Source organism: Crocodylus siamensis, chromosome 1, assembly GCF_052110815.1.
Source record: "Crocodylus siamensis isolate JL-2025a chromosome 1, ASM5211081v1, whole genome shotgun sequence".
Classification (NCBI taxonomy): Eukaryota; Metazoa; Chordata; order Crocodylia; family Crocodylidae; genus Crocodylus; species Crocodylus siamensis.
Genome location: NC_143395.1, coordinates 76,827,012 through 76,852,995, shown reverse-complemented (window position 1 = coordinate 76,852,995; position 25,984 = coordinate 76,827,012). Strand labels below are relative to the sequence as shown.

Here is a 25,984-nt window from a genome sequence, read left to right as displayed (position 1 = left end):
TCTGGTGAACAGATGTTCCCCCATATCCTGGTGACCACCCCTGATAAACTTATAGGCGGCCAACAGATCAGCCCTGAGCTTGTGTTTTTCCAGGCCAAAGAGTTGCATAGATTTCAGCCTCTTATAAAGTCTGTTTTCCTGACCTCTGATCGTGCACGTAGCTCTCCTTTGCACTTTCTCAAACTTCTCCACATCCTTTTTAAATTGTGAAGCCCAAAACTGGATGCAGTACTCCATCTGTGGCATCACCAAGGCTGAGTACAATGGGAGAATAATGTCCCAGGATTTGCTTGAGAAGCATGTATGGATGCAAGGCAGCGTTTTGCTCACTTTACTAGCCGCAGCATCATATTGAAGGCTCATGTTCATCTTGTACTCAGTCATGACCCCCAAGTCCTTTTCATCTGTAGTGCTAGCCAGCATAGCACTGCCGAGCCTACTTTAATTTTACTGTATGTCTTGGTGTTAGTAGATGGGATCTTCCGCTGCAACAGCTTTGAGAGAACTCCATGAAATTATTCCAGTTTATACCAGCTTAGATATAATGTAATTAGAAAAGTTTAAAATAGGCAGTTGTCTTCTAGCATGACTGTTTTGCTAATTTTCAAACCTACCTGTGTGACTGGGCTCTGGTGGAGATTGTGTGGGGATGTAGATTAATTTGCGTTTGTGGCAGAAAGCCACCTTGTTTCTCCCCAAAATCTCTGCCCTGTGACACTGACTAAAATCTCTGAGCAGCAACCATTTGATTAGGGTGGGTCAGCACGGAGGGGACCACACCCTGGCTGGTCTCTTTAGGTAACTTGAACTGGCAGCATTCCTGAGGGAGGGGGAAAACCTGCTCCCTCTGCCTACGTGATTTGCATCAATTACCTGGGTGGGGGGTTTCTACCTGGGGAGCTGGAATCTGCCTGGTAACAGGTGACGTAGTTCGAATTGGTTGGCTGACAGCCAACTGGGGCTGACCTCCACTGGACTAGGTGAATGAGGTCACAGGGGCTATATAGGTTGGGAGGGGTAGGAGGCTCGTTCTTCTCTCTTCGGCCATGAGGTGAAGCAGCAGCAAAGCAGGGGAGACAGAGGAGCCTTGCCATCGGGACCTAGCTCTCTCTCTCACCCCAAGACTCCAGAGGGGAAACGGAAGAACGCTGGAAGATGCTTGTGAGTAAGCTACTCAATCTGATTAGATATCTAGCTGGCAGTAACACAGATGCGTGATCAAAAGGCTACCTCAGCCACACTGTTTGCTCTTTAGGATTTCTAAGATATTACTCAACCCTGTACCCTAGTTTCCCCTACCCCCTGTAATCAATAAAGTTCTCCTTTTTGACCGGTGTGGGAGACTTATTGAGGGGTGGGTCTAAATTATGCCAGAGAGACCCCTTAGGTCTGCGGACTAAGGGAGACTTTACTTTTTGCCCCCTTGACTTGGGGAAGTGCCCCAAGTGCCTGTACTGGGTTGAGTACCCGTTGGACTATTAGGCCTGTGTTTCCCCGAGGACACAGGGCCAAGGCAGTCCCTTCTCAGGGTGGTGGCGGCATGTTACCCCCAGACTAGCGAGTGTGCTCCGGGAGAGGGGTCGGTCAAGCATAAGGCGCCCCTAGGGAGGCATTCGGAGTCTGGAAGGTGGGCGGGCGCAGGGAGGTGGGCGGCTCAACGCAGGAGTGCCCCCTACTGGCCCACCACAGTGTTATATTTGGATTTGATCATATATGGGATATTAGATAGGTGTGTAGTTACTGGAACATTTACAGGATACTGTCAAGGACACCCAAAGCATTGGACAGACTTTTGTTGCAGGTTAGTACAAATTTAAATGAATAAATAATTAGTGACACAGTAATGAATAATTTTATACTGCATTTCCTCACTATAGTATCTTAGCACCTAGATATATCAGATTTCATGTTATTTACTGCAAATAAAAGAATGCCATATACCTTATACTGCTATACGCATTGTAACCTGTAGATTTTCTGGATATTATTATAGAAAAGCAAAAATATTTAAACACAGATTTCTTTTTCCTAATTTACATTTATAAATTAAATATGAAACATGAACTAATTAGTGAATTTCAGAGGCCTTGTAGGTTCCATTTAGTTAAATTCCAAAATATGTTAAGGTTACTCTGACTTTGTTTCAAATTCCGTGAGATCTTCCTATCTTGCTAATTCAACCTTTCACAACCTGATCTTTGCCTGTTCCTCTTTCAACCCATTGGAAAACTTATTTTATCCTTAAAAAAAAAAAAATGCCTAAATTCAAGGACTTATCAGATCTGGATTTCTTTTGCTTGCTTTCATTATTTTCCTCCCATATCAGCTTCTGTCCTGTCCAGCCTACAGTTTGAAATATGAACTAAAACTCATCTCTTTTCTTTTTTTTTAATTACATAAGCAGGAAAAAATCTATCTATGAATAGATACAATGTGGTAGTGAATAATGGATAAGTTCCTTTTATGAGGAGATACTTGCTCTCTGTAAATTTAAAAGTAAGAATTCACTCATTGTCATGCCATGAAGGAGGACTTTGATAGCAATCAAGGGAGGGAAGGCATGAAATGTAAACATAAATGAAACTCTTATATAATGCAATTCAGGGAATTGTTTCAGCTGGAAAGAAATCATCACTAAAGGACATGTGGGGATTGGGCTCTGGGACCCACACTCCTTCTGTCTGGCTCCATGCATCAAGATCAGGCCCTATGCCACCCTGCACACTGGATCTAGTGCAGAGGCCACGGTCCATGGGGCTGCCCATGGACCTGGGGGGAGCCGATGCTGTGGGCTGGTTCTGCCCTTATTGGAAAATACAGCTGGCTGAAGAAGAGGAGCTACTGCTGTTTCCGTTGGTAGCTGCAGACAGCAGCTATTACTACATTTCATAATTCACCTCATAATATAGACAGAACTGGGAATGGGGGCTGAAACCCTAGACTCTCCCCTCTGAACAACTTTCCCTCATTATTGGACTCTAGAGTCAGGGTGCCTCTTGCTTGGTCTCCTGCTGGTGTCTGAAGCTAAGCTAGCAAGCTGAAATAATGTAAGTGTCATAATACCAGAAGGAGAACAAAAAGAGGGACCCTGTCTCTGGAGCCCAATGAAGAAGGAACATTATTTGGATGGGAGAGCCTGGGGTTTCCATCCCCACTCCCTGGTTTGTCTATATTATGAGGTGAATTATGAAGTACAATAATAGCTGCTGAATGTCTATAGCTACCAGGGAAGTATAGGCTACACCTATTTATTCCTGATTCTGGTATAGCCTCTATGGGTACGTCCACATATTCAGGCATGTGCGCTTGTAGCAGCTCAAATAGGCGTGGCACAAATTTAAGCCGCACAAATTTGAGCCGGGGATTTTTGCCTCAGTGCATGTGCCCAGACAAACACTTTGGTGTGAGGCAAGTTGTACCACTTGGAGCAAAATGACCCTGCCCAATGTCTTCCAGATCTGCATCCAGGGAGAACTAGAATCAGCACAGGTGCTGTTCCCAGCAGTAAAGAAAGCTGCCTTGGAAAATAGTTCAGGGCTGTTTGCTCTCAGGAGCTTCTGGGCCATTGCCACGGTGTGTATGTGGTGAGCTTCACAGACACCCCGGTCTCCTGCCCCTTCTGTGGGTAGAGTGAGGACCTAGCACACATGACACTCAAGTGCACCAGACTGTGGCCCCTCTACCTTCACCACCTCCTCCTGAGGTTCTGGCTGAACTTCACCCCCTACCTTTTTATTTTTGAGCACCCCATCCATTGCCCCACAAAGTCCCAGGACTTTCTGGTCAGCCTCCTCCTGGCCCTGGCCAAGTGGACCCTGTACATGACCAGGAAGGAGGCTATGGCTGGGAAGGTGGCCAGGGACTGTGGGGCTGCTTTTCTGTCACTCGTCAATGCATTTTCCCAGGCAGAACACCACTGGGAGGCATCCACCGGCTCCTTGGATGCCTTTGAGGACTGGTGGGTGCAGCCTGGGGGCTTCTGCTCAGTGTCCCTCTCAGGTGAGCTTATTTTCACATTTTGACACTCCCACCCTGCTTTTGCCTTAGTTGTCCCAAGCATTTTGTTGTGTTGTTCATTTATTGGCCCCACACTGTAGGGGCCACTAGTTCATGAGGTGGGCCTCAGGGTGCACTGCATTTGGGTAACACAAATAGACAGGAGCTTATTGGTAGCCTGGAGGGCTCTACTTGGTGTCCCCCTCCAGAGCACTCATTCTCATGTTTTGACCCTTTGATCTACATAACACTCCCACCCTGTTTTTTGCCTTTGTTGTCCCAAGAAATTTTCTTGTATTTTTCACCCATTGGCCCCACACAGTAGGGTCTATTAGTTAGCTGGGCAGGCCTTAGGGACTGTGGTACCTGAAGGGTACAAATAGACAGGAACTTCTGGGTGGTTCAGAGGGCTTGGCTTGGTGTCCTCCTCAGGAGCACTCATTTTCACGTTTTGACCCTTTGACCCTCACATCACACCTGTCCTGTTTTTTGCCTTTATTGTCCCAAGAGTTTTGTTGTGTCATTCATCCATTAGCCCCATACAATAAGGGTTACTAGTTAGCCAGGTGAGCCTTAAGGGCCTTGGTACTTGGATGACACAAATAGCCAGGAGCTTCTGGGGCCAGACCAATTGGTAACTGATGACAATAGCCCCTTTTGCTAGCTGGACTGCTGCAGCAGCCCTAACTGAGAGTCCCCTGCATCCTCTACCCACTGGCAGTGACTGCTGCCTGGCTATGATCTGCTGCCACCCACAACAGCATGTGCCCCAAGGCTGCACGCCCATCAGACCTGGATGGGGACTGCATGGCCACAACAGAGGCATCTGAATCTCTGGGCCAGCTGCCTGTGGGCTGTGGCTGCGAAGTTGGCCTTTGTGAAGCAGTAATGCTATGTGTCACCCTGACATCTGGGCAGCTACTGCCTGGAAGATGTTCTCAGTGTAGTGGCCTGCTTTGAACTGTCAAAGCATGCCCATCTCCAGCTGGGTCCTGGGTGCCAATCCTGAGCAGGCCTCTCTGCCTGCATCCTGTTACTTGCCTGACTTGCAGGAATTCTGGTGGTCCCTATTGAAAAACTGCAAAATCTCTGATAAAAAATCCCAAATTCGGTCTTTAAAACACCCCCAAATTCATGTTCTTCCACAATTAAAACAAAAGACTACTATATGTATAGAAAGAGAGAGAGAGCGAGCGAGCAATCAGTTGGGCAATGTTTTATTGATATATTTAAAATTCTAAAGCAATTTGGAAGCCTAACAGTGTCTTTATCGTCATAGTAAAAATAAATTCTAAATATCTAAATGTTTTGATGTTTATTTTTGGTTTCTTATCATAGAACAATTAGAGCTCCCCTGACCACTTCACTAACAAGGATGTGGGGACAGATGCCCCTGCAGCCACAGCTTCTGCCATCAGATCTCATTCTGTCTGGCAGCTGGATGCGATGGGTATGTGATGGGGGGATGTGGGGTTTGCAGAAGGTGGGTGGGAAGAAGAGTGGGGGTATGTGGGTGTGTTAATGGGTGTGGAGGGATGTTGGGGGTGTGAGGTGTGTGGGTAGGTGTGGGAGGATTGTAGGGGTACTGTGCGTGTGGAGGAACTGTGTGTGTGGGGCTGCTCAGTTGAGGTGGGTCCTCTGCCTCTGACACAGCATGGGCTTGCCCCCCCGCCCTGAACTCCCAACTGCATGGCATGGCCCTGGCCACCTCAGACCCGGCACAACCTGTGCCACTTATCATGTTTGGTTTTATCTTGCCTTGTGCTCAACTTTTTGTTTGCATTAAAAAGGTGTCAGTAGTCCCATGGGCAACTGGTGCCTCTTGAGTCGGGGGGGGGGGGGCACATGCCCCCCCGACACCAGTCAGCAGCCAAAGGTGGGGTAAACCCTGGTGACCGATCGTGCTGACCAGGAGGGGAGGGAAGGGTCTCCCCGTGGCTGAACTTACTCACCAAAAAGTGGCCGTGCCGCTTTCAGAAGTCCCACGGCCACTTCTGGAAGTGGTGCAGATGCTTTTGCTGGTGGCCCTGTTCCCTGGCCGGCACTTGCAGAGGGGGCACTGACACTCCCTCCTGCCCCCCTGTTTGTTGCCTAAATGGGGAGCACAGCCTGAGGGAGGGTACATCAGCACTCTTAGTGGGTGCACGTGCACTCCTATGCACCACCTATGCATCGCCACTGAGTAGTCCAGTCAAGGAGCTCTGTCTCTGTAAGTGGGAGGGGGGGAAGAGAAATGCTCTCTGGAAGGTTCCTAACATGGTGATCAAGAGGAAAAGCAGTTTGAGGGAAGAAACAAAGGACTATTTTCATTGAGAGAATCTACTATAAATAGGGAGCGAAGTGGTGGTGGATAAATATCCACTCATAAAGAGGTGTGAATTAGGGTTCTAAACAGTACTTCAACCCAGAATTATATTTTATTTTCTTTCTGTGCAGGGGTCTGAGAAACATTTCTCTCCTTGTCCCTCTCCTGGTTTTCTATCTCTTCTCCCTTTCTTCCAGTACCTTCTTCCCCTCTTCACTGTTTCTTTGCTCTTGTATTTTGTTTCACAGAGGCAGCTGTAATAGCAGTAAGAAAGGCTGGTTGCATTTTCCATGTTTCTGCAATGAGGATACCAGCAGTGGGGAAGAGGTGGAACCAGTCCTTCCCTACAGTTATACAAGTTACAGCCTCTGTTGTTTTTCTACTCACTATGCCTTCACAGCAGGAACCATTCAGCTCTGTGAGTTATTGTTTATTAATAGGATGCAGCTGATGAGAGAGGTGTCTGAATGACAATTACAGAGGGGCACAGATATGTTTGGTAAATGGAGTGGAATTGTGCAACAAAATGTTGTCTGTGGGAGAAGAGATTCCGGAGTTGAATGTCTTTAGGAACAGTTTAAAAACTGGATGCACTGTCAGGCAAAAATGACTAACAAAAGTAATTAACTTCAAAAGCAATAGGAAAGCTTATTAAGAACTTATTCTTCCATCTTGAGGTGGGGGGTGTACTATTTTACAACAGAGATATCACTTCAGCATCAGAACAGTACAATTAACAGTGTCTTGAAATTAATGTTTCCGGACCCCACCAGCAGTTTTAATTATATTATGCTAATATGCTAAATCAGGCAAACAAAAGTTATACAAGGCTTTTAGATAGCGTCAGGGTTCCACTGTGCTGGCAAATTAAAGAAGGTAACTATCTTGTGGTAGGAATATGGGATTGGAAGAAAAGTAAAGGAAAGAAAGTAGGAGCTATCCTTAGGGTAAAAAAAAAATCAGCAGCTGCCAGCAAACACTTGGAATCTCACAAGACAGGAGCCAGGAATTGGTATTAGAGAGGAATAAGAAAGTACAAGTAGGGCTAGCGACACAAGTGTAGCCTGGGCGTACTCGGGTAGGTACTCCCACTCCAACTGAAGGGAATTGTCAGCAGAGCAGGTATACTGTGGGTGGAACTGTGGACTATGCACAGTGTCCCTTCATCCCCATAGAGCCAGGGCAGGACAACTACAACTTAACTATATACAAATTTATTAATGCACAAACATCAAAAGAAAGGCAAGTATGAATATACACATATATATGCAATGAAAAATATACACATGGATACACACACAGACACACACACACAAGTGTGTGTGTGTGCATGCATGTGTATCTATGTATATATACACACACAAGTAAGTAGTATGACTAGTACACACACAGATTAAGTGGTATGACCAGTAACGCTATAGGCAAGAGCTATACCACATTTGAACCTCTATGAAAGGATAGGTAAGTATTAGGGAAATATAAAAACAGGTCCCAACTAAGGTCTTAGGGGGGTCACACAACATCAAACTCTATAGCTATGATCAACTCACAAACCAAGAGATTCAACAGAACAAAATATGAGGCTCAGTTTACAAAAGCTAAGGTACAGGAACACGAAATACACCCTCCTCTCGAGGCTGGGGCACCCCGAAGTCCTCCTCCAGCCCTGTAGGGGTGCATTAATGCTCCCAGATGGGGAAAGGATCTCCAGTGCTCTCAGCTCTGCTGCCCAACAGGGAGGCTTCCCTAATAAAAATTCTCCCACTGAGTCTGCTCTGGGCGTTCCCTCCCCAGTGGGGAACCAAATACTGCACATTTAGATGTTCTCTGTGCTGCAAGAGTGCACTGCCTGTGCATTCACTGCTCCGCTTTTTTTTCTGTGGGTTTTTTTGACCCCTGGATATCCAGGAATCAGGTGGCAAAAAAATCCCATGGAAAAAAAAAAGCGGAGCAGCACATGCACAGGAAGCGCACCCTTGCAGCACAGAGAATATCTAAATGTGCAGACGTTCCTATCCCCCTAGTAGAAAACATTCTTCATCTTAACAGTTTTTCTCTGAACCTGCTCTACTTTGAGTTCATCTTTGTTGAGCATGGGAGACCAGATTTACACACAGACTTTCTAGATCAGATTCCACAATGCCCTGTACAGTATTGACATTAATACAGCTACGGCATTAATACGGATATCCAGGGGTCAGGCGGCAAAAAAATCCCATGAAAAAGAAAGTGGAACAGCACATGCCCAGGCAGCATGTGCCACTCAAAAGTGGAGCCGAGCTGCTTGAAGCCACACTCCTCTGCTGTAGCCCCAGGAGCTCCCCAAGACCCCAGGTAAGAGGGTGCAGCCTCCCAGGACCCCAGCCTTCCCTATCTCTTTCAGTTTCTGCTGCATTTGCAAGCAAATGTTTTGTCCAGAAGGGTCTTAAGAACTTCTAGTCTTCTCTTCTAGTACCACAGCACCATATTAAAAACCTACAAGGTAAAGAATATGGGAGATAAAAGCATTGCAGCAACAAAGGAAATTAGTTGGGATAAATAGGCTCAGATGATATTAGGGGTAAAGTCCTCCATGACAGAAAGAAAAAAATAAATTGAATGGTCCTTTTCAATCCAACCTGGGAAAAATCTTCCTGACCTAAAACTTGTAATCCTGTGCAAAAGGCAGTCTAGTCAGATTGGCACCTGAGATTAGGAACAGCAGCATAGCCCAGCCAAATTCTCATCTCTAGCTATGGGCACTATCCAGTGCTGTAGAGGAGGCAACTTCCCTCTCAAGCCTTGGAGTTGATCCATGAGAAAAAAAATTCTTTCAGAAAAAGCTCTGAAATGTGGGATGTCCAGACATCTCCTTTCAGTGTCTTCATGAGTATGCTGAATACTTGAATCCACATATGATATACTTGTATTACTCTATCAGAACCCTTCCATCATGCCATCTGGAACATCCCATCAGGTTCTTTGTGTCTATCTTGAAGAAATTTAGGTTCCTTGCCCCTGCTCCTTTTTTTGCAAGACCACTGCAAAACTTCATTCCTTTCATCATTAGAAACCTTCTAATTTCCCCTTCTCCCTCTTCAAATTTGTAGCAATTTGGTCTTGTATCAATGTCATCCTTTAACTTAAATATTAAGTTGTTGATTTGGAGCGATCGATATTAATATTGATTGGGAGAAGTTTGAGTCAGACATAGACACAGTTTTCAATGTTTTTTCTACATACCTCAAGGTATCAGGCGGCTCATGAACACTGAGCTGGTGGGGTGGATGGAGCATCCCACGGGAGTGTGTTGGGGGGTCTGCCGTGGAGCATGCAGGGGACTCTCCTGTTGCCCTCCAGCTCGGCAACTGGTGCCTTTTGGGTCTGGGGGGACACCCGGGATTCCCTCTGTGGCCAATTGCCTAGCCGAGGGGGTGCAAAGAGGGTCCCCCTACACGCTTGGCAGCAAACCCAGAAGTGGATTGGAAGTACTTCTGTTCTATTTCCGGGTCCACTGCCGAGCGCGTTAGGAACACCCCTGTGCTCCCATAGGACACTCCATCCACCCCACCATCTCAATGTTCACAAGCCACACCTGGTACCTCGAGGTATGTAGAAAAAACTTGGATTCGGATTTGGATTTGGCTGAATTGAATCAGGACAGTGATCCAAATCAATTAATTAAATCACTGCCCCCCTCAATTAGGCAAATCTGAATTGAATATGGCCCATTTTGCAAACCCCTGTTAAATATCTGTTCTCCTACATACATTTACCCAGCAAATGCGTTTGTAAAAATAATAATATCCCTTCTTCACCTCTTCATTTGACTAAGCTAAGCAAGGCATGATCTTTCAATGTTTTCTTATAGGCTAGGTACTCTCTTCCCCTAAATATCCTGGTAGTCCTTCCTGGGAGTGGTTCTAGTTTAAATTACACATTTTTTAAAAAACATTGGTGAGCAGAACTATACAAAATATTCTGAACTGGAGTCTTACTAATACTCTGTATAGTAGTATTAATACTTCCCAGTCTCTATTTAAAAATACCTCCCTCATATGCTAGAATTGCATTAGCTTTTCTCTCACAGTTATATCATACTGGCAGCTCGTAGTCATCCTGAAATACACCAGAATAATCAGATTTTTCTCATCTTGCCTGGAATCTTGTTCCCATTTTATTGTAGAAGTTCTTGTTTATTAGTCCCCAAGTGAATGATTTTGCACTCTATGTGGTTTGTATATTGTTTCATACTATTTTAATCGCTTTATTCCACAAGGTAGTATAATGCTGTCTCCATAATAAACCAGTTCTCCTCTGTATTGGCATTAACTCTTAGCTTTGTGTTGTCAGCACATTTCATATGAACACATTTTGTTTATAGACCTATATCTCGGTCACTAATGAAAATGTTAAGCAAGATGTGTCCCAAGACTTATCTCTGATAGATGCCACTAGCAACATCTCTCCAATCTAGCACCTCCTCTTTCAGTATAAACTTGTCTACTGTCTTTTTAGCCAACTTCTCATCTATATTTATCCCTATTTTTTTCAGTTTAGCTAATAATTTCTTTGAAGCACAGTATCAAATTTTGCTTAAATCTGAATAAATTAGGTCTACTGCACTGCTTTTATATAAGTTGTCAGTTATTCTGCCATGATGGACCTGACATAATCTTTCTTGAATAAATCCACATTGCATTTTGTCCCATTTTGTATTTGCTTCTATGTCCTTAATTATTTTTTGCTTTGGTATTATGAGAGGTTTGAGAACAGATATTGAAGTCAAGCTAATGGGCCAGAATTAATAGAATAATTTCCCCCCCTTTCCTGAATATAATTACCACATTTTCTGTTTTCTGGTTATACTAATCTTGATTTGACAAATCCATTGAAGATCAATGCCAGGTTTCTTTTTTAAATTCTTGGATGGAGGTTCTCTGATTATACTTCATAGATTTCATAGATGTTATGGCTGGAAGGGACCTGGGAAGATCACTGAGTCCAGCCTGCTGCTCCAAGGGCAGGAAGTTAGCTGGGGTCAAAGGATCATAGCAAGATAAACATCCAAATGTTTCTTAAAGGAGTCCAGAGTAGGTGTTTGCATCACCTCTGGAGGGAATCTATTCCAGCCTTGGGGGCTCAGACAGTAAAGAAGTTTTTCCTTATGTCCAGCCTGAAATGGTCTTGGAGGAGCTTGTGACTGTTTGACCTTGTCATCCCATGGGGTGCTTTGCTGAACAGGCATTCCCCCAGATTCTGATGTACACCCCTTATGTACTTATAGGTAGCCACCAGGTCCCCCCTGAGCCTGTGCTTTTCCAGGCTGAAGAGTCTCATGGCTCTCGGCTTCTCATCATAGGGCTTGTTCTCCTACCCTCTGATCATGCACATGGCTCTTCTGTGGACTCTCTCAAGCTTCTCCACATCCTTTTTAAATTGTGGAGCCCAGAATTGGATGCAGTACTCCAGCTGCAGCCTCACCAAGGATGAATACAGTGGGAGGATGACATCCTGGGACTTGCTTGAGAAGCATCTATGCATGTAAGCCAGAGTTTTGCTTGCTTTACCAGCTGCAACATCGCATTGGTGGCTCATGTTCATCTTGTGGTCAATCATGACCCCCAAGTCCCTTTCAGCTGTGGTACTAGCAAGCGTAGTACTGCCGGGCCTATAAGCGTGCTGTGTGTATTTTTTCCCCAAGGTGGAGTATCTTGCATTTTTTGGTGTTGAATGCCATCAGGTTTTCAGTGTGTATGATGTGATTGTCTGTGGCAACAGGGGTCTAGTCACAATGACTCTGGAGGGCCCTGTCATACATAGCAACTTCTACTTATACACCTTTATGTTCTTGGGTAGCAGCAAGTTTAGGCGAAAAGATAAAGGGACTAAAGAGGAGGAATATGATTTCAGTGGAGCAGGGAACCAGACAGAGTAACTTTCTTCAGGAAGAAGTAAACGCTTCCCATATTTATGAGTATATTTCTCTAATATAAAATTTCCACATAAACAGTTACTGTAGTTGCCATAGGAATGCTGTGCACTTATAAAAGGGGTTGGAGCAGGGTAGAAGAGGCGTCCCTGAGACCAGCTCTCTATTGCTATGCAGCCCATTCTCTAATCTGTTGCATTTCGAAGGTGCTATCCATGCTTATAATTGCTCAGTCCTCCTATGGCACCAGTTTAACATACTATTGTGGCTGCACTGCCACTGGGCAGCTGCCTGACAAGATAACATCATCCAGGGTGTGTCTAAATGTGTGTTTTAATGTGCATTTGCCTATTTTAATGTGCATTAAAGCATTACAAAAAAGTTCTCTTTAGCTAATGCGCATTGAATTAAGCTAATGTGCCCTTTTCTAGTACCTCAGGGTGCCAATATATGAGCGTGGAAACTGCAGCAGCTTCCTGCATCTTGTATATCAGTGTTTCTGCATTTCAAAATGGTGGTGGAGATGCTTGAACTAAAGCTCATCAAATGAGCTTTAGTCCAAGTGTCCTCACCACCATTTTTAAGCACAGAGACACTGATATATGAGACACGGCAGAATTTTAATTAAATCAGGTCTCAGAGCCACTCAAATTAAACCATCACCACCCCCAATCCCTTGCCCCCACCCCCAGAGCATGCATAAAAGTGCCTTCACAATGGAGGTACTAGATTTAATGTGCATTACCTAAAGCACATTAATGATTGTGTAGACATGTCCCCAGGTATGTACATAAGTCACAACATTTTAATGGTAGGAAAACCATGACTACTGGATGCTACAAAAAGGGCCCTCCAACTTTTAGCCCAGGAGGTGGGTGGTGAGGGCACTTGCTTAGGGAGCAAGAAACCCAGGTTTCTAAACAGGGTTTGTATCTATACCTCCTGCTTCCTAGCAAAGTGCTCAAACTATCAGCCTGTGGGCAAGGCATTTCCAGACTTTTCTCCAGTCTTATCTTGAAGCTGGTGTAGTTGGCAGCCAATAGAGGGAACTATGTGGGAGCAGAAAGAAAAAGTGAAGGCAGAGTGTGTATGGTTTAGTGAGATGGATTGTACCCTAAATTGGAGGAAGTCATAGTTTCTAACCTGAACCTTCCCCACTGCTCTCCATCCATTTTAACCAAACAGTATTAAACACAAGGCTTGGCTTCAACAGGTGAGCTAGAACAAAGACTAGATAATTAATGAACTGGGAAGTAGGTTTGAACCTGCCTCTTGAGAGGGGATTCACAGGTCTCTTCCTTCCTGGAAAAGTTCCTGGGCCATGAGGCTGTTGGACTAAAAAGTGAGAGCCTTGACTGATTCCACTTTACTTCTGACACAATGTGATGCCTTCAGTGATTGCATTTCACCACAGAGCAATACAGAATCCTAAACTGTGTGTAAGAGCCCAAACTGGCAGTTATGTGGTTGTGTACGTACTATGTAGGTGCATGAATTGAAATAGGATTTATCCTTAGGAAACTCAGGCCCCAGTTCAAGAAAGTATCATTATTCAAAAAAAATCTGTGACTTGCAGTGGGAAGGACAATGATTAATATTAAGATGAATGTCCTGAAGAAAGACTGTATATATTTCTATTGAAAAAAGCTCACAGGGTACCTGAATTTTGCTTCTGGATTTTGTTGTTTATGTGGGAATCTGTATGGGAGAGACCTCTTGAGTCACTGAGCTCACATCTGTAAGCCTGGGCTTGAGAGACCAGCAAGTTGGCTGCTGGGCTATGGTTGTAGCCCCATATTTCACACACTCCCTTTATCTGGGACTCCTCAGCCTCAGGAAAAAAAGGCTGAGAGGGGACCTGGTAGCAGCTTACCGCTGTACTAGGGGAGCACATCAAGGGCTCAGTGAGCAACTGTTCACCAGAGCATCCCTGGGGAAAACCAGGAGTAATGGCCACAGACTCCTGGAAGACCGATTCAGGCTCAGTATTAGGAAAAACTTCTTCACAGTCAGGGTGTCTAGACTCTGCAATAAGCTCCCTCCAGAGATGGTACAATCACCTACCCTGGAAATATTCAAGAGGAGACTAGACAGTCACCTTGCTGGGGTCACCTGGCTTCCTACTTGGTGCAGGGGTCTGGACCCGATGATCTTCCAAGGTCCCTTCCGGCTTTACTATCTATGAATTTATGAATCACAGGCAATCATAGCATACAATTGGTTTCATAAATATGCTGTGTAAAATCTCTACTTCACACAGACTTTTTCTGATTGTGTTTCCTAATTTGGAAATGAAGATAATGATTTCTGTGATAAAAACATTTAACTATTACAAAGAATTATTTTGAATTTTAAGAATCTGATCCTGCAAGTGCTTATGCTTCTGATTAACTTGGGGATAGAAGTAGTCTTACAGATGTCAGTTGGATCCCTCAGACAACTCTAAGTGAGGAATATGCACATATGCTAGCACATATGATTCATTAATGCTTTGATATAATTTGTTGCTGGAGGCACCAAAAATAATTATTACAGTGGTGTGTATTTCTGCAAATTTTTACTACCAAGGCAGATCTCCTGCACCATCTTCCACATTTCTAAATGTCTATTTGATTCAGCAGTCTTGTGCGCGGTCCACATCAGCGATGAAGTCAATGTGGGATTAGTGAAAGCTAGCAGGGGCTTCGGCAGACTTCGTAAGTTAGTCTGGGACCACAGATATAGAAAGCCATCATTCTTCCAACTTTCCTTTACACCTGCAAAACCTGGACCATCTACCAGCATCATATCAAGAAATTAAACCACTTCCATCTGTGCTGCCTGTGAAAGATACTAAAGATCAAGTGGCAGGACAAAATTCTTGAGGTGCTTGAAAGATCAGCTTTCCCCAGTATTCACACTGTATTGAAACTGGTGCAGCTAAGTTGGGCCAGCTACCTTTCAAGAAGCTCCAACACTCACCTGCTGAAGAAAATCTTCTACGGTGAACTGTCAAATGGAGTATGCTTTCACGGTGCACCAAAGAAGTGGTACAAGGACACACTAAAGGTTTTCCTAAAGAGTTTTGGTATCAACCTGGAGTCATGGAAGTGAATTGCTCACAACCGTCCATCCGGGAGGTCATCAATCAAGAACAGAGAACTGGCCTTTGAAAGCAGCGCATGGCAGAAGCAATGAAGAGACGTGTGGCCAGGAAAATTAAAACCTCTCATACTCAGCCCTCATCACTTTCCTGCCCCGGCTGCAGCAGACTGTTCAAGGCAAAGATCAGGCTTCTAAGTCACTTACATACGACCTAGCCTCCACCCCCATCTTTCCACTCTCTCTTCTCCTTTTTCCTTTTTTTTCTCCTTTTCTCTTTTCCCCTCCCTGTTTATTTCCCACTTCTTTTCTGCCTTCTCCTCCTCCACCTGCCCCCTGCATGTGGTCATCTTCACACATGAAGGATGATCCTATTTGATTCTTACACAAAAGGAAAGAAGATCTTTGTAGTTGTTACATGTTTAGCTGAAAATTGTGTTCATCCTCTTACTCATCTACATTGTAGTGTGCCAGGGACACGGTAGGAATGAAAAATCTGCACAAAGATGAAGGTTTGGGTTCTGTAGTTTTTCTAAGAGGTTTTGAGTAATAATGTTAAGTGCCATTTCTTTCAGAGCTTGTAGGAGAGAGGAGATCTTTTCAATCATAAAAATGAAAGATAAAAGGATGTTTCAAACATATAGCTTGGATATGTGTTGGCAGAGGAAGCTGCAGTTGAGAATCCACTGCCTGAATTATGTATATTGTAAAAAAAATAGTGATGGAGGAAAAAAATGGACTTTTATTGAGCCTGTGTATTTATCTTTTGGCAACAGTTTCTTATTTTTAATAAAAAAATAATAATTAAATAATTTACTCAATGTTCCACCTATTAGGGCTGTGTTCAACAGTCCCCTTCTGTTTTGACTTCCATTTTGACACTTTGACAGGACAGTGTTTCATTTCATTTTGAAATCGTGGTTCCATTTTGTTTTTTTGAAACTCTTTCACTGTTTTGCCCATAGGCTATAATGGGGAAGCATGAAACTGCCTATAACTTTGTCATTTCTTGCCTGATTTGGATGAAATTTGCAGGCATGGTAGCCCCTGCTAAGGCCACAAAGCTTGCCACATTTCAAGGAGATACATGCAGGGGTTTTTGGGAAACTGCACCTCAAGCTGCTGACAAGCAAAACTCATGTCCGTGTGTGTTAAGGCACAGCAGGGTGAAAACTGCAGGCATAGTAGCTCCTGTTGAGGCCATGGAGCCTGTTAGCTTTCAAGGGGATAAGTGTAGGGGTTTCTGGGCAACTGCATCTCAGGCTGCTGGCAAGCAAAACTTGTCACATGGGTGACACTGTGTGTGTTAAGGTGCAATGGGGTGAAAACTGCAGCCATGCTAGGCCCTGCCGAGACCATGAAGCCCTGCCAGGTTTCAGCAAGGTAGGTGCAGGAGTTTCTGGAAAACTGTACCTCAAGCTGCTAACAAAACTTGTGACATGGGTGATACTGTATATGTGTTAAGGCGTGCCCTCACTGGTGCTCACCTCTACATTGCACAGTAGGGTGTCCCAATGAGGTCTCCTCCTCCCCTACAGACTCAGCCTACTCCACCACTTTAAATAACAGCAGGTAATAAAATAACTTAGTGAGCAATAGCACAGAAGCACCAGCAGCATCTCAGGCAGCCAAACTCTCACAGAGCCTTTCTTTCCCCTCCTGCAGCAGCTTCTTCTCCAGCAGCTGCCAGAGAACTCTCCCTGCCAGCCCCAGCCCTGGGGCTTAGATGTGACCAGGGCCCTGCGTGCTTCTGGTCAAGTGCTAGGGGTGTTGGTTTAAGGACATGGCGCTGGCAGACAAGGTCCTTTCCTTTGGGTCAATCTAATGTGGTATGTTTTAGCAGGCCAACCGAATAGTTACAGAAATATATCTTAGCAAGCTTCCAGTTGAAAAACACTTTGTCAGGCTGAGGAAGCACCTGCAGTTGGCGTGTGTGCTCTTCCTGGATAGAAGGAAGAGTAAAAAAGCTAGAGGCTGGCATGCAATGCAGGCAAGAAAGCTAGTCAGTGAAAATGGAAATGGAAGGTGAGGGGCAGGCTGGGGTGAGGGAAGAAGTGGGGTAGAATCATAGAATAAATGAGTCGGAAGGGACCTAGACAGATCAGTGAGTCTGACCCTCTGCCATATAGCAGCATAGGTAGAAGTGGAGAGGTACGTGGGGAGTCAGATGTCCAGCAGGTTGTAGTGTGTCATAAATCCAATGTCTATATTGACTCCATGAGTTTTTGTACCTACTACCTAGGAGGATGATGAAGTGAAGTTCACAGGCCTGGCTGTGAAAGGCTAACTGCACTCTTTCTTGCATTAATAGGTGCATCAAGAGGAGGTCTAGGGAGGTGATACTTCCCCTCTATGCAGCATTGGTGAGGCTGCAACTGGAGTACTGCATCCAGTTTTGGGTGTTGCACTTCAAGAGGGATGTGGATAACTTGGAAAGGGTTCAGAGGAGGGCTACTCATATGATTGAGGACCTGCAGGTAAGATCCTATGAAGATAGATTGAGGGATCTGAATCTCCTTAGACTCCACAAGAGAAGGCTGAGAGGTGATCTCGTGGCTGTCTACAAAGTTATCACAGGGGGTCAGCAGGGAATAGAGGATACTCTGTTTACCAGCGTGCCCCTCGGGGTTAGTAGAAACAATGACCATAAATTGAAGAAGAGCAGATATAATTTGGACATCAGGAAAAAATTCTTTATTGTGAGGGTCTCCAAAATATGGAATGGGTTTCCAAGGGAGGTGGTGCTTTCCCCTACCTTGGAGGTATTTAAAAGGAGATTAGACAAGCACCTGGCTGAGCTTACTCCAGTGAGCTTGACTCCAGTGCTCTTTCCTGCCCAGAGCAGGGGGTTGGACTCAATGATCTAATAGATCCCTTCTGACCCTAGAAATCTCTGAAATCTATGACTGCTACCTGCCTGATGGTGGGGTCTGGTGCCTCTGGACCCCACCATGGAAGGCATGCCCTTGGCCCACATTGGCAGTGCCTATGGTGAAGAAGGAGACTGGCTGGTGGATGGCATGCTAGCATGGGACAGTCGTTCTCCCTCTTCCATGTCCCCCCACCTCTGCTGGTGACAGCGGCTTGCCCCAGCCAGGAACATTGATCCATTTGGCTCTGAAGTTCCCTCACTACAGGGATCACCTGGTTAAGGAGGGCATCGCCAGTGCTGAGGGTTTTGGTAGCTTGGAGGAAGGGCTTGAGGATCACCAAGATCTGGGAGAGGGTATCCCACTCAGCTCTATTAAGGGGGGTACTAATCCAAATCTCCCCAACCAAGGCCATCTCATAGATGACCTTTTGTTGCTCTACCAGCATCTTGAGCATCAAGTATGTGGAGTTCCACCAGTTCTCCACATCCTGCATGATTTTGTGCTGTGGAATGTTCAGGTCTGCTTATTTGTCCAGGAGCATCTTGCCCCACTTGATACTCTGGTGGAAGTAGCCTGCCATCTTCCTGCATTTTGAAATGAGCTAGCTGGTTGTGATGCCACTCTCACTGGCAGCCCTGTCCCCCTCCAAGTTGTCCCTGACTATAAGGTGGAACTTGTGTGCCATACAGAGAATACCAATGAAGCTGGCATCACGGACCGCCTTGACAATATTGGCCCCATTGTTGGTGACCAGGAACTTGTGGGTGAGCTTGGCCTGCCCAATGAGCCACCCTTGCACCAAGAAGTTCATGGCCCCTATGATCCCTGTTGCTGTGTGGGACTCATCCATCACCTTGGCTTGAAGGAGAGCCCACTGACAGCCTGACTGGTCACACCAGTATCCTGTGAGGGAGAGGTAGGTGTGATCTCCACCCCGGCTGCTCCAGATGTCCAAGGTGAAGTGTAAGGCCACTTACAGACTTGCCTTGCACAGCTCCTCCCTCAAATACTCCCTGCATGCCTCATACAGGGAGGGCACCACCATCCTGCTGAAGTAGGTGGGATTGGGCCATGAGCTGCCTGAACCCTGGCTGCTCAACTAAGGAGAAGGGCTAGCTATCAACACCAAGCATCTCCCCAATGCTCTGGGTGATTTTGCTTGGCCTTTCAACGTGCCTCCCTTTCCGTCCACCTTTCCCCCATTGTTCCAGGGTGGCCTGCCTCTGCTTTGAGGGAACGGGGGCTTTGGAGCAAGAGGGGTTCCCTTTGGGCACACTCCCACTGGTGCCAAGGTGAGGAAGAGCAAGAGCAAGTGGGTGGTGCCTGCAGAGAAGCATCAGTATCCCCGTGGTGCTCATGTGTTTTGTTCCCTTGCCCTAGCTGGTTTTGGCTTGGCAGTGCAGGCAGATAGCTATGTGGGATCATCTGCCAGCTCAAAATGATCCCAGACCACACTACCCACTTGCTTCTGGGGTGCAAGTGCACATATGGATGCTGCAATTTCCCCCTCCTCAGCAGGCAGAGGCACAGCAACAGGAGGAATGGACTCAGCTGAGCCAGTTACCTCCACAACCTCTACCTCAGCCTCCTCTGAATTGCCTTCTGGGGAAGGAGACCTGGCTCTAAAGGAAACTTGATGGGTACACAAACTCAGTTGATTCCCTCTAATTCCCCAGAATTTCCCTTGCTAGGGCACTCAGCTCCAGCTCCAGCTCCAGCTCCAGCTCTTATTCTGGCACTGGAAAGCTCAGCATGGGAAATGAAATGGGGGTGGAGGAGACTGTCATGCTGGTGCCGGTGCTGCTACTTGTTTTCATGGTGGTGGTGATGGTGTGTGTGTGTGTGGGGGTGTTATGGCTGGTGCTCTTGGAGGGGATGCACTGGCCTGCTCCCCTCTCCTTGCAGCTTCTGGCAACCTCATCCCTGTTGGTTGCAGGAAAGAGGCTGTGTCCCAGTTTGGGTTGGGGGCGCGGAACTTACACCTCTTCCTCCCTACCTGAAAGCTTTCCAGCTGCCTTTCCACCATGGCTCATGGAGTGTTTCATAGTGTCTTGTTTTTACAAAAATATATAAATGTAGCTGTGTTCCTATATAAATTCTACAATGTATGTAATATGCCACAAGGTATAAATGTATAGAAATAAAATATAAATGTATCTCCCTTCTTATATAAATTCTATAGTGTAATGTCCAATATAATTATAAAATTGAAAAGAATAAATCAATGAATATAATAATAAAATAAAAGGATCTAGAAGAAAGCAAATATATTGTGGAATCCCACTTGTTAGGCTAGCAAGTAGGAAATCATTCAAATCAATGGTAGTAGCAGCCTTCGTTATCTAACGCTCCTGGCTGCTGGAAGATAGCTCAGTAACTGTCAGACCCCAAAGCACAAAGCAGGCCAGTTCAAACAATGCTGCCTTTTATGCTGTTTTTCCCATCCCTTCCCCAGAGCACTGGGATTGCAAGGAACCTCAGGGAAGGATCGCAGTCACTGGCAAGCTACACAGTCAATATGAGAGCACTCCTTCCGTCCTCATCCCCCCTCTTTCCCCTCCCTCTCTTTACTTTCTGTTTCACTGCAGGCAAGCCCAGCTTGAGCTTCAAAAGTTGAAATGCTTCAAAACTTTCGAAACATTTTGACTGCCCTCGTTTTGTTTCAAGGCTGTTTTGAAGTCCTTTGTTTCATTTCAATTTCACTGTTTTGAGCTCAAAATGAGTCAAAACAATGTCAAAATGAAACAACCGGTGAAATTTCACACAGCCCTACCACCTACGATCAGCATCTGGTTGGTTGAATATATATGAAAGTTTATCTGCACTGGTTTAAAGAAATATGGTAGTTGGCTAGGTTTAGGGATTCTACTTTGGCCTCCAAAAAAAGGGTTTTATTGTAGATTCCAGGTTTTATGGTACAGCATTATGATATGTAAAGGTTGTATGCTAAATTTACAAAAAAAGTCCTACTCAACCTGTCATACATCACGTATTTGCACAATACAGGGCTTGGTATGATATAGTAAACTGGTATAGCAAAGTACTTCTTGAATTGTGGAACTGAAGGTAAAACAACCACTGTGGCTTTATCTGGTGCATTGTGTTAATTGCATTACAATGTATTCATTTGATGAATAGATATAATTTCATATCTAATTAAAAGACACTTGATTGTCCATGTATTATATTTTGATTTCATTTCAGGGTATCTGAGGGTAAATTGTATTTAATTAAAAGAAAATGAATGGTAAGTGGCAAGTCTGGCCCACAATTTTTTGGGGCCCCCTGCAAGAAATAGTTCTGGGGTCCCCTGATGTGAAGAAGCTGCTGGTGGTGGCAGTGGTGGGGGAGTGTGGTGAGCAGCTGGACATGAAGCTGGCAGTGGCAGTGGTATAGGTTGGGACGGAGTGGTGAGTGGCCCAATGTGAAGCTGGCGGCAGCTTTGCCAGCTGGGGGGGCCCCTTGGCTGCAGGGTCCCCTGAGGCTGCAGGTTTCACAGGATAGGATGGACCAGCCCTATTGCAGGACCCTGGCCTAGAAAAGAAACAAGAACTGGGACTGGGACTTCTCCCCCACTGGGATTCAGGATGGACTCAGGACTGACTCCGCCAGGCCTAGAGTCAGGGAGGACTGAGTTAGGAAACTCTTGGAGGGGCTGAACATGTTCAAAACAGCAGGTCCAGATGCTCTCCACCCTAGAGTGCTAAGGGAATTGGCAAGGGTCATCGTGAGCCCCCTGGAATGGCTTTACAAGCATTCATGATGCTCTGGCCAGGTGCCAGAAGACTGGAAGAAGGCCAATGTGGTCCACATTTTCAAAAAAGGGAGGAGGGAGGACCCAGGCAACTATTGGCCCATTAGTCTTACTTTGGTCCTGGGGAATCTCTTTGAGAAAATTATCCAGGAGCACATCTGTGAGGGACCAGCAGTGGGGAGGATGCTCAAGGGCAACCAGCATGGGTTCATTAAGGGCAGGTCCTGTCAGACCAACCTGATAGCCTTATATGATCAGGTCACAAAATCATTGGGTGCAGGTGTCGCGGTGGATATAGTCTTTCTGAACTTCAGGAAGGCCTTTGACACTGTCTCACACCCCATTCTCATTAAAAAGCTAGGTGACTGTGGCACTGATGCCTACACAGGCAGATGGGTCACAAATTCGCTAGGGGGCCACACCCAGAGAGTGGTGGTGGATGGATCATATTCCATGTGGAGGGATGTGAGCAGTGGAGTCCCCCAGGGCTCGGTCCTTGGGCCTGTACTGTTCAATTTCTTTATTAGCGACTTGGACAAGGGGGTGAAAAACACTTTGTTCAAATTCATGAATGAAACTAAGATGTGGGGAGAGGTGGGCACACTAGAAGGGAGGGACAGGATAGAACTGGACCTGGACAGGTTACAGGGGTGTATAGATATGGGATGGAATTCAATACTGACAAGTTGGGCAGAAAGAACCAGCAGCATACCTGTAGGCTGGGGAACTCCCTTCTTGAAAGCACAGTGGCAGAAAGAGTTCTTGGAGTCATTATCAATTCTTAAATGAACATGGGCCGACACTGTGACGATGCAATCAGCAAGGTTAACCGCACCTTGTCATGTATCCCCAGATGCATCATGACTAGGTCCAAGGAAGTGATCCTCCCTCTCTATGAAACACTGGTCAGGCCACAGTTGGAGTACTGCATCCAGTTCTGGGTGCTGCACTTCAGGAGGGATGAGGCCAGCATTGAGAGGGTCCAGAGGCAGGCTACTCACATGATCAGGGGCAGCAGGGCAGGCCCTATGAGGAGAGGCTACAGGACCTGGACCTGTTCAGCCTTCACAAGAGAAGGCAGAGAGGGGATCTAGTGGCTGTCAATAAACTTACCGGGGGGGGGACCACAGGGGAATGGGTGAGACCCTGTTCCCCTGAGCACCTCCCGGAGTAACAAGGAATAATGGCCACAAGTTGATTGAGAGTAGGTTCAGGCTAGACATCAGGAGGCACTACTTCACAGTCAGGGCGGCCAGGGTCTGGAACCAGCTTCTAAGGGAAGTAGTGCTGGCTCCTACCTTAGGGGTTTTTAAAAGGAGTCCTGATAACTACCTAGCTGGGGTCATATGAGCTTAAACTTACTAGGGGGTATACGAGCTCAGTATTCATTCCTGCCCAGGGCAGGGGATCAGACTTGATGATCTGCTCAGGTCCCCTTCAACCTTACATCTATGAATCTATGAAAGAAGTAATGATTATTTTTTCATGCATATGTTTATTATATGCTGAAAAGCAGTGTCTTTTAGACAGTGAAAGTTTTCGTGAGGAATTTTTAAAATTATTTTAGAATTTTCCCACTCTTTGTAGAGTGTTGAAGGGACACAATTTTTTTAATACAGAATGAAAATTTCAAGCTTGATCTTGAAAGCAATTTTAATAAAAATAGCAATAAAAACATCACAGAAAATTTAGGGAAACATACAGCCAGAAAAAAAGGAATTTTGAACCTCATAACATAGAAACAACATTGCAATGTATTAATCCTTCATTTTTAACAGCTCTCAATCAAATAAATTTAATGACTGTAGATTATCCACACAGTAAGTCAAGCAAGTATAAAGGGAGTATGCAAACAAATCAATCTACCACTGAATTGTTAGTTAATATAATTTTGTTTCAAGGCTTTTGGGAACTTGACAGAATCTCTGATTAGATATAAGATTATTTGTCGCACTGCGGACACTCTATTACAAGAAAGTTTATTGAGTAAGAGATATTTGTCCCTGAAAAGGACTTTCCAAATGTGCACGGCAGGAGAAACTGTGAAGACCCAGGCTGCAGAGCTGAATGCACCAAAAGGGCTTGTTCATGTAGTCAGCATGAAAGACCGTGGTCCAAAAAAGCCACTTCATACCATGGAGTTTCCTGCTCGTAAGAAGCCACCTCGCAGGGTGGAATTTTCCATTTTCAGGTAGAATAAAAAGGAAGAGAGGGCAAAAGGGCCAGCGTACAGCAAATGTGGCAGGCAAAATGTTGTGCTGTATTAGGAAAGCTTTTTTTTAATGGTAGCAAGAGGAACCATTTTGGCAGGTGCTGCAGATCCTAAACACAAAATCCTCAGAATTCTGTATAGATATAGTAGAATGAAGCAAGTTCAGTGGGATGGTCTTTTGCTAAGAGAAGTGCAAGGAGCAATGGTTTCCATTTAAATTGGACACTGAAGCCCAGGGTCAAGATCTTACCAGAATATGAATAAGGAAAATTAAAATCAAAACCAAAAGTGAATCCAACAAACATTGAAATAACTGGCTATTCAGGAACAAATACACCAGTGCGAGGGAGATGTATTGCTAGCATCCAATATAAAAATAGAGTATACAAACTCCCATTCATTATGGCACCTAGGGAGGTGACACCATTTTACATCTCACAGCTTGTGAGAAATTGAATCTATTTAAGTGTGCACTTGTAGTACAAGAAGACATAACAATCATGCTTCCTGATGATCCTCTTGGGTGTCATGGCCCAAGTCTGGATGTTCTTCTTCAGAAAAAACTAATTGTTCCAGGACACAAGAAACAACCATGTCCTTATGGGAAGAAATGCAGATGTAAAATATAATCAAATGTAAATACTAGTATACAGAAAGAGGAAATCAGTCTCAGTGCTCTGTAGCTAATGAACTTTGACAAATTCCTTGCTGAGAAGGGATTTGGGCCTGCATTTTTCTGATTTCCCAGCATAGGCTTCAAGGTTAGACATCAGTTAAAATCTTTTCCAGTGCTCCTTTTGCAGCCAGGCTCCTGGGCAGACACAAGCAGGGTTTGAATTATGAATGAGCTTGGAGGAGTGGGGGGGCTGAGCCCCCCCATAAAAGATGAGAGTTTTTCATACGAGACAAGAACCATCCCCACTCCATGCCTTTCTAACCAGCCCAGGTGGCAGCGGCAACTTCTGGCTGCCATGCTGCAGATCCCACCAAGTATCTAAATGTAACTCAACCCTGGTCACAAGAAAGAGATAAGTGGGATCAGAAGGACAAGAATAAGGTAAAGGGTTTGATGCTCTTAGATGGCTACGAGTCCAGAAGAGAAGGGACCTGAGTTCTACCCAGGTGCTTTGTTTACAGTGAATTAAAAATATTTCACTTGCGCATTTCTTTTTTCCCAATGGCTATATTTAATGTCAGGGACGGTGGCCCAGCTTCAAAACAAGCACCAGAGAAGGGCCTGGATAATGCCTGACACGTGGAATGGAGGCTAAAGTGCCATGCCAGGAAATTAGAAAGATGTAGATTAAAGCCCCTTCTGGGTAAAATGGAAAGCTAGAAGCTGAGTTCCTGGCTTTCTAGGTGAGTGCCCTAACCACTCAACTACTGGAGCTAAAACCTGAGAAGGTGGCCCACAACTACCACCATTTCATGCTAGGACTCGTGTCCAGGTTTGCATTCATATAATTGTCTACATATGCAAGGTTATATGCCTGAAAATAGAATGGCTACCTGTATATAAGTGCCTGCTCTTGGGACTCAGATCACTTGTGAATCTTTTCATGCACCATAAGGTAGGTAGAAGGCTCCAAGGTGGATCTTGGCAAGGAGGCTTTCAGGTGTATCCTTCTTTTACAATGACAGTTGGGGTCTCTTACCTAGTCTATTAGCTTTTATCTGCATGTAGTGAAGTAATATTTCTCTCTTCCTTCTAGCTTCTTTAAAGCTCTCTTTTATTTCTATTAAGCTAAGTTGTGCCTCCACAGTTCTATGAGGAAGGTGAAAACTCCTCCAAACTGTTTGTTTCCAAAGGAAACAATTACTTTACAAGCCCAAGAATAGGTCAGATGCCCCA

At 45.1% G+C, this 25,984-nt stretch overlaps 1 protein-coding gene across 1 annotated transcript in view; it reads left to right on the top strand.

Annotated features, from left to right (window-relative positions):
* The first annotated feature begins 1,051 nt into the window (after positions 1–1,051).
* LOC149872940 (uncharacterized) overlaps positions 1,052–25,984 on the top strand; it is a 57,395-nt gene continuing 32,462 nt past the window's right edge. Inside the window, exons 1-3 of the mRNA XM_090037008.1 lie at positions 1,052–1,161; positions 5,335–5,446; positions 6,550–6,719. Coding sequence (XP_089893134.1) covers positions 5,443–5,446; positions 6,550–6,719 — 174 coding nt within the window. The 5' untranslated portion in view covers positions 1,052–1,161; positions 5,335–5,442. The remainder of the gene's footprint in view (positions 1,162–5,334; positions 5,447–6,549; positions 6,720–25,984) is intronic.